The 14593-nt window shown below is 35.9% G+C and overlaps 1 protein-coding gene across 1 annotated transcript in view; it reads right to left on the minus strand.

Annotated features, from left to right (window-relative positions):
• ABCB5 (ATP binding cassette subfamily B member 5) overlaps window positions 1-14593 on the minus strand; it is a 129285-nt gene that overhangs the window by 71366 nt on the left and 43326 nt on the right. Inside the window, exon 14 of the mRNA XM_039238854.1 lies at window positions 9864-10034. Within this exon, the coding sequence (XP_039094785.1) occupies window positions 9864-10034 (171 nt within the window). The remainder of the gene's footprint in view (window positions 1-9863; window positions 10035-14593) is intronic.

Raw genomic sequence — 14593 nt, forward strand, 5'->3', positions numbered from 1 at the left:
GCCACTATGTCTCCTCAGGCTCTTCTTGGTTGTGACAATTTCTCAGATATTCTTTATTTTGTATGAACTTGGTATTTTTGAGAAATACTGGTCAGATACTCTGTAGAATGTCTATCAATTTGCATTTGTCTGATGTGCTTAAGTTTTAGAGGAAAGACATTCACTCTATACTAATCCTACTTTTCTCATTTCAACTTCAGGTTTGAATGGTATTCTGGATCTTGGAGACCTGAGACTTGCCTATAGCACCTAAAGGGGAATGAATGTAAGAATGCTATTGTTGAGTGGGCATGCATTAGGACTATCAGTGCAAAGGTTATAACACTCAGGTCACCCAGGTTCCTGATCTCTCTCTCATTTATTCAATTACATTCCCTTGAGGTGACACATGTTATTTATTAAAAATTTTTTTTAACATTTATTTATTATGGAGAGACAGAGACAGAGCATGAGCATGGGAGGGACAGAGAGAGGGAGAGATACAGAATGCAAAGCAGGCTCCAGCTCCGAGCCGTCAGCACAGAGCCCAACGTGGAGCTTGAACCCACAAACCGTGAGATCATGACCTGAGCTATAGTTGGATGCTCAAATGACTGAGTCACCCAGGCACCTGACACATGTTATTGCTTAAAAGCAACCAGATCTCAAAACTTTCTGAAGAGTTTATGTTACCAATTAGCTCAATGATTTCACAATACTATTAAACATTTCTCAGAGCAAATTAATATGTATGAAATTTACTTAAAAATATAAAAATACATATACTCTAAGGAGAATGTAGGGCAAAAGAAGTTGTAAAATCAAACAACTGGGTAGAGTGCAATTAGAAAAGGTTTGAGAATAGTGTGCAGCCTCATGACATAATCAGAATTATAAGGTTTTCTGATGCAGGCTGTATTATTCTAGACCTTCTTTTCATGGGAGGCTCACTTCAGAGGCATTTTTATAGACCTATCTACTAATATTTCTTCACTTTTTAGGCATTACTTATGGAACAAGTTTACTTATTTTGCAAATGTTCATGCTGTTGTCTGATACCTGAAAACTGACAGTAAGGGATGACATTTCTGCAGTTATGCCTTAGTGAGCATTGATGTTCTTGCATACTGGAATGGCCTGCACTTACTCATCTGTACCATCTTTACTCTGCTAAGCTCATGGTCTAAACTCTAAACATTTGATTAACTTATTACAGCATGATTAGTGTCTGAGTGTATCAAATAAGTTACAGAAATGCTTGATACTTCAAAAGGGAAAAAACACTATGATCTAACTAAAAGCCTATAAAATGGGCCTAAAAGCATTGTACACACTCAAGGTACTATAAAGTGCACTACAAAAATCCAGCTCCACTACTTCGTAAATGTGACCTTAAAACAGAAGAAATTTTGGAAGCCAAGGCCTCCTAAAAAACTGGTCAAAGAAATTTGAGCTAATGCTTTGTTTTCTAGCAAGAATTACTGTAAAAATAAGGGAAGTAGTGCAATCCATTCTACTGATTCTTCCAATATCTCAGTTAGATGTGGTATTACCAGTTTGAAAGAACTTCCTAGTATCTTCTCACCTTTATAGTTTCAACAAAGCTAAGAGCCAAACAATTAGGTATTTGACCAAAAAAAGGTCAACAGGAAAGTAGGTCTCTACTTGACACTTTGCTGGCATTTTTCTGATTACTTTGTAATTCCATACACAACAATAAATCACCAGATAATTAGCTTGCACTTTGAAAGAGAGGGTGCTTTAAAAATTTAAAACATCCCTCATAGAATTGCTAGGGCAGAGATAAGGGCCTGAGGAGGGTAGCTAGCTTCTCACCAGTGGTGGTAATGTGCCTTGAATTAAGGTGGGCAAAAGGAAAAGAAATAATAATGTAAAGCTGTGAGCATTTGAGAGGGCCGTAATTTGACTGTGGGTCAATAAACAGGGGTAATATACTCTCTGGAGAAGCCTGTAAACACAGAGTTCTCACAGCAAGGATGGGATGGGAAACCAATGAGGATCCAAGTTCCCACTGCCTGCCTCCTAGCAGGTTGTCTCAGGTGAACTTGGGCCTCACTGATAACACATACTCCATGATGCAATGAAGTCTTGTCTTCAAATTACTATGTTTTTTAAGCAGCAAAATCCTTTTATCAAAAGAAAGCACAGATGGAAACTTAATAGATTTAAATAAACAATACAGGTTAATGATTAGTTGCTACTTGAATTTTTGGGGGTGGTGGTGCATAGCTTTATCTGTGCATCCACCCTATCTCTCTATCCTCCTTCACTCCTCAACAGACTCCTAGAAAACTCTAGAACCCGAGTACTCCAAGAATACAATCTGAAAAGCCTCTCACTACTGTTTTACAAATTTCTACCTCTTTTCGCTACTGAATTGTAATTGCCAATGTGTTACAAGAAAGTCTTTACAGTAGTTATATGGGAAACACAGGAATTTTGGTGTCTTAACTATCTTACTATGATGTTGAAAGTCAATTGGCTTGCCATTCTTGTGGGACAACACTGGTTCCATAGCTGAGCAATGTAGAATTACTGTCAGATTACTTCACCTGTTTGAAAATGCTTTCTCAAGGGGACCTAGGTGGCTCAGTCAGTTGAGCACCTGACTCTTGATTTTGGCTCAGGTCATGATCTCGCAGTGCATGGCCGATTTCATGTTAGGCTCTGTGCTGACAGTGCAGAGTCCTTGGGATTCTCCATCTCTCTCTCTCTCTCTCTCTCTCTCTCTAGCCCTCCCTTACTTGTACTACTTTGCTCTTTCTCAAAATAAATAAATACAATAATAAAAAAAGAAAATGCTTTCTCTTTTGTAAAATGGAGCGATGAATAGCAAAATATCAGGCTCTTAGAAGCCATATTTAATAGGTGACTCACATCCTACTTGACTTCAACTTTCAGGGATCTAGTCATGTGAATACACACACACACACACACACATACATACACACACACAAACACACACACCTAGGTTAAGGCCCTTTAAAGAGTAAAACACATTCAAAATCTAAACTGTTTGCAGAGATGAGACATATACTATCTAATTAGGAATATGGAATAAGACCCTCTAGTACAATATTTTCTTTTTATAACCTGAAATATTTTCATTCTTACTTCTAAATAACTTAACAAACAAGTTAACGATTGTTAATAATAAAATTATTTATAGTCATTTAATACCTTTCTCCTTCACTTCACTTTATTAACCTAATATCTGGGGAGAAATTACAACAAGTAAATGATGTAGTAAATGGTGGGCAAGAAGAAAAAAATCCTACAATAATTAGCCCATCTTTCTCCCAAGAGGGAATAAAATATTATTATCTTATTCGCAGATAAGACAGTAAGGGATGACATTTCTGCAGTTTGCCTTAGTGAGCATTGATGTTCCCACAGACTGGAATGGCCTGCACTTACTCATCTGTACCATCTTTACTATGCTAAGTTGTAAACTCTAACATTTGATTAATTTATTGTAGCATGATTAGTGTCTGAGTGTATCAAATAAATCACTTTAACAATTAGAAAAATCAATATCTTATATAGAAGGTTTTCTTATTTTGGGGGCAGGACAAGGCTTAGGAATAATTTAAATTTACAGAAATCACCTGTGTATCATGGAAAAATATTTTACTATATTTTTATTTAATTTTTTAAGACTGAAATTTCCTGCTAACTAATAATGACTTAAATACGTTTGTGAAAGAAAAACCCACGAGCTATAAATAGAAGAGGATAGAAATAAGTAGTTTAAGGGGATAAAAGTGAATCTATTATTAGCCTACATGGGATCCTCAGTTTGGGGTATAGTTTGAGTTTCTTTCCAAATGAGATAATATGGTTTTAGATAAAGGATAGTGTTTTTTTCTTTTAATTCTGGTAAAATATTCATAACATTAGATTTACCATTCTAACCATTTTTTAAGGGTAGGGTTCTCCTGGATTAGAGAGGCCAATTCCTTCTGCATCACTATTCTTTTATACTGAGACTTAGACTGCTATTCTTTTATTTTTTTTAATGGTAAAACACACATACCATAAAATTTTAACCAGTGTCAACCATTTTAAAAGGTACAATTTAGTGGAATTAAGTACATTCCTATTTTTGTGCAATCATCACCATTATCTAACTCTAGAACTTTTTCCTCATCCCATGCTGAAATTCTATACCCCTTTAAACCATAACTTCCCATTTCCCCCTTCCCTTAGCCCCTGGTAACATCCAATTTACTTTCTGTCTATGAATATGACTATTCTAGGTATCTTAAATAAGTGTAATCACATAATATTTGTCCTTTTTCATCTGTTATACTTTAGTTAGTATAATGGCTTCTAAGGTTTTCCATGTCGTAGCATGTGTCAGAATTTCCTTCCTTTTTAATATTGAATACTATGACAATGTATACACATACATTTTGTTTATCCATTTATCTGTCAAAGAACATTTGAGTTGTTTCTACTTTTTGGCTATTGTGAATGATGCTGCTGTGAACACTAGTATATACAAATATGTTTGAGTTCCTTCTTTCAGTTTTGTTGGGTATATATCCAGAAGTGGAATTGCTGGATCATATGGTAATTCAATCTTTAAGAAGAGGCTAGTTTTGAAGAATGATCTGGATTCAGATTTAGCTTAACTCTCTAGAAGATGTATAATGTTGGAGAAATATAGCATGGTGGTTATGTGAATAAGCTCAAGAAATGTGTCTGAGTCTATGTCCTGGCTTCATTGTTGGCTAGCTGTTATTCAGCCTGTCTTTGCGTCAGTGTGCAAATCTGTGTAATAGGAAAATAAGTGTTCCTATCTCACTGGGTTCTTATAAGGATTAGCTATTATCACCAATTTGTTCCTTTATTATACCTAAGATAATGACTTATGAATGGCTTTGTGGGGGTCTATGAATCCCTCAATATTATATGTAAATCTTTGTGTACAAGTGCATTTGTAGATTTTTCTGAAAAATCACAGTGGTTTATTTTTCCCTTTCTTAGTCAGATTCTTAGATGAGGCCCTGATCCACCAAAGGGGGAGAAGCACTACCCTAAAATAAATTAGTGGTCCAAAATTTAACACCATGCCTAACAAATGTGAGTTTGGGTAGGCAGGCTTATACAATGTTTTCCATGATGCTTTTAGGATGAGATAGTCTCTATGCTACCTTTGTTCTCCTGGTAAAATTCCAGCCAAGGAAATCCTCTTGCAGAAATTCCCTTGCTGTTCTCAACTATTATAATGTTGAGAACATTATACAAATGGTTTTAAAAAGAAAGAAAAGAGGGGTTCCTGGGTGGCTCAGTCGGTTAAGTGTCTGATTTTGGCTCGGGTCATGATCTCATGGTCTGTGAGTTTGAGTCTTGTGTCAGGCTCTGTGCTGACAGCTCAGAGCCTGGAACTTGCTTTGAATTCTGTGTCTCCCTCTCTCTCTGCCCCTCCCCCAACTTGCACACTGTCTCTTTCTCTCTCAAAAATAAGTGAATGTTAAAAAAAAATTTAAAAAGAGAGGAAAAAAAGGAAAAGAAAGAAAAAGAAAAAGAAAGGGAAAGAAGAAAAAATTGAATAAATCCCTAATTTCATATATATAAAAGGTAAGATATTTTCATGCACCAAAACGTGTAATAATTAACCTCACTCTGGATAACCACTTGTTTGGGCTTAATTTAATAAAGTAGCTCACAGTTTAATGCAGCATATCATTTTCTTATTGTTCAGTTCTTTAAGTAATACAAATATGTTAAGGCACCTCTGAGGAAGATCAACAGAATGCATCAGAGTGAGAAAGAACAGTAATGATAAAGAAAAGCCAATGAGGGCTGCAACAAATCAGCTCTGTCTCTTTAAACAATAAAACTGTGATCGAAACCCTTCCCCCACAATTAGCAAAGGGTTTTTTAAAGTTTATCCATTGATGTGGTGTAGCTGAACCTTCCTTAATAATAATTATGCCTAAATTAGCATTACATTTTTAACATCTCAAAGAGCTTTCACAGGCTTTATCCAAAAGTCAGTGTGGGCTTCCTCTGCTTCCACAGGGGCCTATGGGTCTTCACTGCCATGCCTCCTGTACGGGGACAGAATGGAACACTGCTTCATGGGCATGCTGGGTCCAAACCAGTAGCAGAGTGGTACCACATAGGCCTGTGGCATAAATTTTTATTCACTGACCCTCGATCCTCCTCATGAACAAGGTAAGTAAAGCAAAACTAGTTTATGGCAAGTCTAACTTAAGAATTCCAGAAAACAGACTTCAGGCCTTGGAACTATTCTGTATCAAACTCATCCAAAATGCCTTTAACAAATACCTACTGGCTGTCTACTAAGGTCCAGGCCTCATTCTAGTGCTGGGACACTGCAGTTAGCTAATCAAAGCCTTTGTAACCACTGAGTTTACATTCCAGTGGGGGAACAGAGACAATAAAATAAACAAATGCGTACATAGTACATTAGCTTATAAGAAGTACTGGGGTATTTAAGGAGCAGTAAATGTGGGGGAGAATGATAGGGTGTGAGGTTCCAGAAGGAGCTTAGAGCCTGACTCCACAGAACCTTGTAGCTTACTGTAAGGAATTTTTTTTTTTAAGTTTGTTTGTCTGTTTAGAGAGTGAAGGCACACTTGCACACATGCAGGGCTGGGGCAGAGAGAGAATCCCAAGCAGGCTCCTGACCCAGGTAGGGCTCAATCTCACCATGAGATCCTGACTGCAGCTGAAATCAACGGTTAGTTGCTTTGCTGAGTGAGCCACCCAGGTGCCTGGTAAGGAATTTGGTTTTTACTTAGAGTGAAGAATGAGTTAAGAAGCCATTGGAAGACCAGATTTACATTTTAGTGGTATCACTTAACTGCTGTGTTAAAAACAGGTTGGCTTGCTGGGGCTGAAGTAAGGAATAACTGTTGCAATAATCCAAGTCAGGAGGGGCGCATGGAGGGTGCAGTCAGTTGAGTGTCCCACTGTCTCATGATCTCATGGTTCCTAGTTTAAGCTCCATGTTGGGCTCACTGCTGTCAGTGCAGAGCCTGATTCAGAATTTCTGTCCCCTCTGTCTCTGTCTCTCCCTATTTCACACCCTCTCTCTCAAAAATAAATAAATGTTAAAAAAAATCCAACTGAGGACAAGAGTGATAGTTTTATGCTCATTTTAGTCAAAACCTACCCTCTGCTCCAGGAAACTACTTATTTGATTTCTTTTTAAAAAAATCACTATAGATTAGTTTTAGCGGTTCTAGAACTCAATATAAGTGGAAGACAATGGGGGTAATGGAAAGGAGGGGGTGGGAGGAACAGTGAAGTCTGGGCATGGAGGGGCGTGGATACAGCATTCACCAATAAGAAGAGATACATTTTATTGTTCCCTCTTTGTTCATTCAGTAGCTTAGAAGATACTTTGAGCAATAACTGTTAACTGTTGTGGGTTAGGCAGTGGGTCTGAGAGTTCTTAGATGTGCAGAAATGAGATCTGCTGCCTGCCCTACCCTCTTCAGGGAGAGACCTCTCTAAAGATTTGATTCCACAGCTGCTCTCTGTGTGGTATGTACAGAGGACTCTCAGGGCACGGGAGCTTTCATGACCTGGCCTATATTTGAATTCTCTTCTTTTCTATGAATCATTTTCCAATAAACTGATGCATATATAATTAATTCCGTGTATTGTGCTACTTGTCACCCCTTTGTTATTATTTATCTTCATCCCACAAAAGACCAGCAAACCATACTAAAGTAGTTTCACCTGTATATCTCTACAATGTCAACCATCTAACCTTTAAAAAGTGAAAAACAATAAGAGTAAATACATTTTCAAAAACTTAAATTCCCTCATAGCTCTGTTACACAGCTGTTGGTATTTTCATATATGTTGTCTTCATTTTTGTGCACATGCACACCTATCGTATGTAATTGTAATCATAGTTTACAAACATTTTGTGTTCTTTGCATTTTTATTATGATATAGATTTAATTTTAACCATTAGCAAAAAACTTTTATTAGTTTATCATGTCACCAAGAAACTGCTTATTTTATTTTATTTTATTTTTTTAAAATATTTTTTTAATGTTTTATTTATTTCTAGGAGAGAGAGAGAGAGAGACAGCGTGAGGAGGGGACGGTCAGAGAGAGAGGGAGTCACAGACTGAAACAGGCTCCAGGCTCTGAGCTGGCAGTCAGCACAGAGCCCGATGCGGGGCTCGAACCCACGAACCGCGAGATCATGACCTAAGCGAAAGTTGGACGCTTAACCGACTAAGCCACCCAGGCGCCCCAGAAACTGCTTATTTTAAAAGTCTGAACAAGTTCTGATCACCTGAAGTGATTAACACATTGGTTGAAAAGACAATGGGCACTTAACCTCTAACAACTCTGGAACCTATTACAATATGTTTTTAAAAATCTTATATATGTGTCAATTGTATCTCAGGAAAATGAAAGACAAATATAATGTAAGTTAAAAAATAGTTATATTAACTGTAAAAATTTTTTGGTCCATTCAAGCCCTAAGTAACTAAGTATCACCATTACTGAACACAATTTGAGTGCATTCTGAAGATAGAGCCCAGTCCCAGTTACTAAATATAAAAAAAGAATTAAGCATCAGCCATGCCCTTCAGGGAATCATTTTTTATTTTCCACCAAGATGAACCAAATCGGCAAGTATCTATAATAAACATGGACTTTCATATCACTTCCTTACTTTATGGATATTAGAAATATCACAAACAACATGTGGCACTCTCATCGTGGGATGAAAACAAGAGTAAAAACTTATACAATCTAATTTGCAAGTTGATAATAGTAACTAATAGATTATTCAATAAGCAGTGGGCACTCTGGCTGCCAGTATCCATTTCTGGTTGCACAAAGTTAGTATTTAACAAGAAAAGCCTGTAATTTTCTTAAACAGAAAGACTCAACACATTTTCAAACAAGGTCAAAATAATTTGTGCCATTAAGTCTTCAGAAAGGTTTGAAGCACATGATTGATTGATTTGTTAAAGAGAGAGAGAGACAGGGAGAGAGCACATGCAAGTGGAGACAGGGGCAGAAGGAGAGAGAGAGAGAGAGAGAGAGAGAGAGAGAGAGAAACTCAAGCAGGCTCCATGCTCAATGCAGAGCCTGACACAGGGCTTGATCTCATGACTGTGAGATCATGACCTGAGCCAAAATCAAGAGTCAGATGCTTAACCGACTGAGCACCCAGGCCTCCCTGAAGGCGAAGATTTAAAAGAGGGGTGGGCTGTTGAAAAAATTATTCAGTGGTTTTTCATGTCACTGCCACCAACTACTCTCCCAAATGCAATGCACTTTGGTTAAGGACCATCACTGCATTGCGGTCCTGAAGCATGTCAGTAGCATGTAATAAGCAGGAAGTTAGTATGAAGTTAGAGGGCCCAGGGCTCTTAGAGGAGAATGGTTCAAGGGCAGGGCAAATCACACTGTATGCTTCTTCCCCTGGAGGTGAAATTAGGTTAAAATGAGTACCTTGGGGTTGCCCTAAAGAGGAAAAGTGGTCAGAGAAGAGAATCCCAGAAGTGTGTATGCAAGAGGCTAAGAATGGATGTGGTTATAGCTGTGGTATGGGGTTACTAACGGGAGGTATAAAGTGCAGACCTATTGGAAAGCAGCTTTATATGGGATGATTGCTTGGATATCAGCTTCCTATATGTTTTTAGCACCAACTCTAGCAACTTCTTGTTTCATCCAAATAATTTTATACATAACCATATGTATAAGTTTTTACAAAGGTGAACATTCTACATCAATACCTTACAGAGGACTCTGAACTCAAGAAATAATCTAGTGCAGAGCCATACTTTCTTGTATGTAAAGCAATGTTGAGCCAGAATATGGAAATAAGAAATGATCTGCTCACTTACCTTCTCCAGTGCAGCTTGAACAATTGATTCACTTTCTGTATCTAGAGCAGATGTAGCCTCATCTAAGATCAGGATCTTTGGGTTTCGAACTAAAGCTCGAGCAATTGCAATTCTCTGTTTCTGACCTCCACTCATTTGTGCTCCTTTTTCTCCTACCAAGGTATTAAATTTCTAATGAAAAATAGGAAAAAGCATAGAAACAGAAGGCAGCATGATTAAATTATTAGAATAGGCAATGACAGGCAATCACAGTTGTATTTTAATACCAGCTTAATCACTATTTCAGACTGGCTGCTTTTGAGCTTTGATTTTTTCTTGTGAAAACAAACAACTTTTGAAAAAAAAAAAGAGTTCAATAAAGAGACGACCTAAGAAAAATTTGGCAAGGACTAAGAGAAATGAGAACATATGATATGATAAGGATTTTTAGGGAGATTAATGGACAATTTAGAATGCACCTATATCTTTAGCAGAACCACTGTAATACAAATACATTCTTAACTATCTGAAATGTTTAGCAATTTATATATTATCCACAATTTCCACCCTGGATATTCTGAAAAAAGGTATGAAAAGATTAATGCAAAACAAACTTCTCTTCAAAATTTTTTTCAATCTTGGGACACTTTTTAGGCCTTTCCTTTACTTCTGTTACTTTTCATTTTTGGGGATATGCCTCTTTAACAAATTAGTTATTTGAGGTTGTAGGTAATTTCTAGAACTAATAAAGCATAGTTAGTAATATTGTATTGGGTTAGGTCCATGACGCAAAGCTCATTTCTTCAAGGATATGAATTTAAACAGTTTTTCTAAAGCTTTAATTTCTAGAGTCTGAACTTTACATTAGAAAACCCCATAAACCTTATAAGAAATAATTTATACACAATAAAAATCACACATTTTAAGGATACAGTTCTATGAATTTTGACAAATGAGTATAGTCTTGTTATCACCACCCCATTTCCATCACCCTTACGGAGTTTCCTCATTCACTGTTCCAGTCCAAATCCACACACTGATATGATTTTTATCACTATAAATAATCCATACACTGATATGATTTTTATCACTATAAGTTAATTTCACTAATTCTAGAACTTCATATAAATAGAATCATGCTGTGCATACTTTCTTCTTGACTTATTTTTTAAGAGCAGCTTTAAGTTCATAGTACAATTGAGAGGAAGTTATAGAGATTTCTCATACATCCTTGCTACACACATGCATAGTGTCCCCTATTATCAACATCCTCCACAAGAATAGTACATTTCTTCTAACTGATGAACTTACATTGACATATAATCACCCAAGTTCATCATTTACTTTAAGATTCACTCTTGGTGTTACACATTCTATGAGTTTGGGCAAAAGTATAATGACATGTATCCATTGTTAGAGTATCACACAGACAGAGGATTCATCCCTACTTCCACCTCACTCTGACAACCATTCATCATTTTTACTGTTTCCATAGTTTTCCCTTTTCAAGAATGTCCTATAGTTGAAACCAGATAGTATGTACCCTTTTCATATTGGTTTCTTCCATTTAATAATATGCATTTAAGATTCTTCTATGTTTTCAGGGCCTGAGTGCTCATTTCTTTTTAGCACTGAGTAAAATCCAATTGTCTGGACATACCACTGTTTATCAATCCATACACCTACTGAAGGACATCTTGGTTGTTTCCAAACTTTAGCAATATGAATAAAGCTTCTACAAACACGTGTGTGTAAGTTTTTGTGTGAATGTAAAATTTCAGCTCCTTTGGGTGAATACGAAGGAGCATGATTACTTAGTATGGTAAGTTTTATAAGAAATATTTTGGTTTATAAGAAAACAACAAACTGTATTCCCAATGGCCATATCATTTTGCATTTCCACCAACAATGAATGAGAGTTCCTGTTGCTCCACATTCTTGTCAGCATTTGGCGTTGTCAGTGTTCTGGATTTTGGCTATTCTAAATGGCATGTAGTAGTATCTCATTGCTGTTTGAATTTGCATTTCCCTGATGACATACGATGTGAAATATTTTTTCACACACTTATTTGCCATTAGCATATATCCTTTGGTAAAGTGTCTGTAAAGATCTTTAGCCTACTATTTAATCAGGTTGTTTTCTAATTGTTAAGTTTTAAGAGTTCTTTATGTATTTTTGGATAACAGTCTTTCATCATGTTTTACAAATGTTTTTAACCTGGTCAGTGGCTTATCTTCTCATTCTTTTCACATTGTCTTTTGCAGAGCAGAAGTTTAAAAAAATTTTTTTAAGGTTTATTTATTTTTGAGAAAGAGAGATACAGAGTGGTAGCAAGGGAGGGGCAGAGAGAGAGGGAGGCACAGAATCCGAAGCAGGCTCTAGGCTCTGAGCTGTCAGCAGAGCCTGATGTGGGGGTGAACTCATGAACTGTGAGATCATGATCAGAGCCAAAGTTGGATGCTTACCTGACTGAGCCACCCAGTGCCCCATAGAAGTTTTAACTTTAATGAAATCCAGCTTATCAGAGGCTTCTGTCATGGTTTGTGCCTTTGATGTTATATCTAAAAAATCTTACCATACCCAAGACATCTAAGTTTTCTACTATTTTATCTCTAGGAGTTTTATAATTCTGTATTATATATTCATTTCATTTAGAGTTATTATTATTTTTTTTTACAAATAGTTTATTGTCAAGTTGGTTTCCATATAACACCCAGTGCTCATCTCCACAAGTGCCCAACTCCATGCCCATCTCGTCAGTCCTCAGTTTGTTCTCAGCATTCAAGAGTCTCTCATGGTTTGCCTCTCTCCCTCTCCCCCACTATTTCCCCACTTCTTCTTCCCCATGGTCCTCCGTTAAGTTCCTTCTAATACACCTATACGTGCAGACATATGGTAGCTGTCCCTCTCTGCCTGACTTATTTCGCTCAGCATAACACCCTCAAGGTCCATCCATGTTGCTACTAGAGTTAGTTTTTGTGAAGGGTATAAGGTGTGTCTAGATACATTTTTCTACATGGGGATGTCCAGTTATTTCATTATTTTGTTGAAAAGATTATATTTGTACTATTGTATTGCCTTTGATATTCTGTCATAGATTAGTTGATTATATTTATATGGGTCTCTTTCTAAACTCTGTATTCTGTTCCAATGATCTATTTGTCTATTCTTTTACCAATACTACATTATCTTGATTACTGTAGCTTTACAGTAAGTGTTAAAGTTACATCGTACAGTCCTTTAAATGTTCTTCAGTATTGTGTTGTCCATTGTGGGCCTTGTACCTCTCCATATAGACGTTAGAATTGGTTTGTTGATATCCACAAAATAGCTTGCTGAGATTTTGATTGGAATTGCACTGAATCTATAGGTCAGGTTGGGAAGAACTGACATCTGGCAATATTGAGTCTTTCTTTCCATGAACATGGAATAGCACTGCATTTTAAAAATTCTTCTTTGATTTCATTCTTTATACAGATCTTGTACATATTTTGTTAGGTTTATACCTAAGTAATTCATTTTTTGGATGCTAATGTAAATGGCATTGTGCTTTTAATGTCAGATTCCACTTGTCCATTGAATGTATACAAGAAAATGATTGATTTTTGTATATTAACCTTGTATCCTGGAGCTTTGCTATAATTGCAGTATTTTTTCTTTTTTTGGTCTGTTTTCTTTTACTTAGCATAATAGTTTTGTGATTCATCCAAATTGTATATATCAGCTATTCACTCCTATTTATTTCTGAGTAGTGTTTAACACAGTGTGAATCTATCTTAAGTTATCAAATTCAACAAAAACAAATAAAAACACAAAAAAACATAGAGCTCAGTTAATTCTGATTTTCAGTTAACAGTGAATAGTTTTTATAGTGTAAGCATATTTTCTACAATATTATGCTGTAATATATATTTATTTCCTATGTAAGTATATTTCCTACAATATTTGGGATATACTTATAATAAAATTATTCACTATTTATCTGAAATTCAAAATACACTGAAAATCTTGTGTTTTATCTAACAACTCTATATCAATTGCAATTTATCTATTCACCTGCTGCTGAAAATTTGGATCATTTCCAATTTTTGAATATTATGAATAAAGTTGCTATGAGCATTTATGTACAGAATGTTCTTGTGGTCACATTTTCATTTATTTTGGAAAAATATGTGGGAATAGAATGCTGAGTCATAAGTGTATTATGATGTTATTATATTAACATTATAATAAGGTGTGAAATTTCTTTCTAAAACGGCTGTACCAATTTCACTTTATTCAGAATGAATAACAGATCTAATTGCTTTACTTCCTCATCAAAAGTTATTATTGTTATTCTTTTTAATTTTGGCCATTCTAGCAAGTGTGAAATGGTATCTCATTGTGGTTTTACTTCAGATTTGTCTGGTGACTAATAATGCTGAATATTTTTCATTGGTATATCGTCCATTTCTTTGTGTGTGAAATGTCAGTTCAAGTTTTTGTCCAAGTTTTTGTTCAAGTTATTGTGTTTTTGTTATAAGAGTTCTGTATATATTCTGAGTGCATGTCCTTTGTTATATCTGTGTATTGTGAATATTTTCTTTCACTCTGTTTTGCCTTTTTACTTTCTAAATACTGCCTTTTAAAAGGTTTTGATTTTAATAAAGTTCAGTTTATCATTTTTTAAATAGTAAATGCTTTTCATCTAAGAAAAACTACCTTGACTTGATTACATCAAGGTCAAAAACATTACTTAAGTTTTTATTTT

The sequence above is a fragment of the Hyaena hyaena genome, unplaced genomic scaffold (genome assembly GCF_003009895.1).
Source record: "Hyaena hyaena isolate Hyena2069 unplaced genomic scaffold, ASM300989v1 scaffold_149, whole genome shotgun sequence".
Classification (NCBI taxonomy): Eukaryota; Metazoa; Chordata; class Mammalia; order Carnivora; family Hyaenidae; genus Hyaena; species Hyaena hyaena.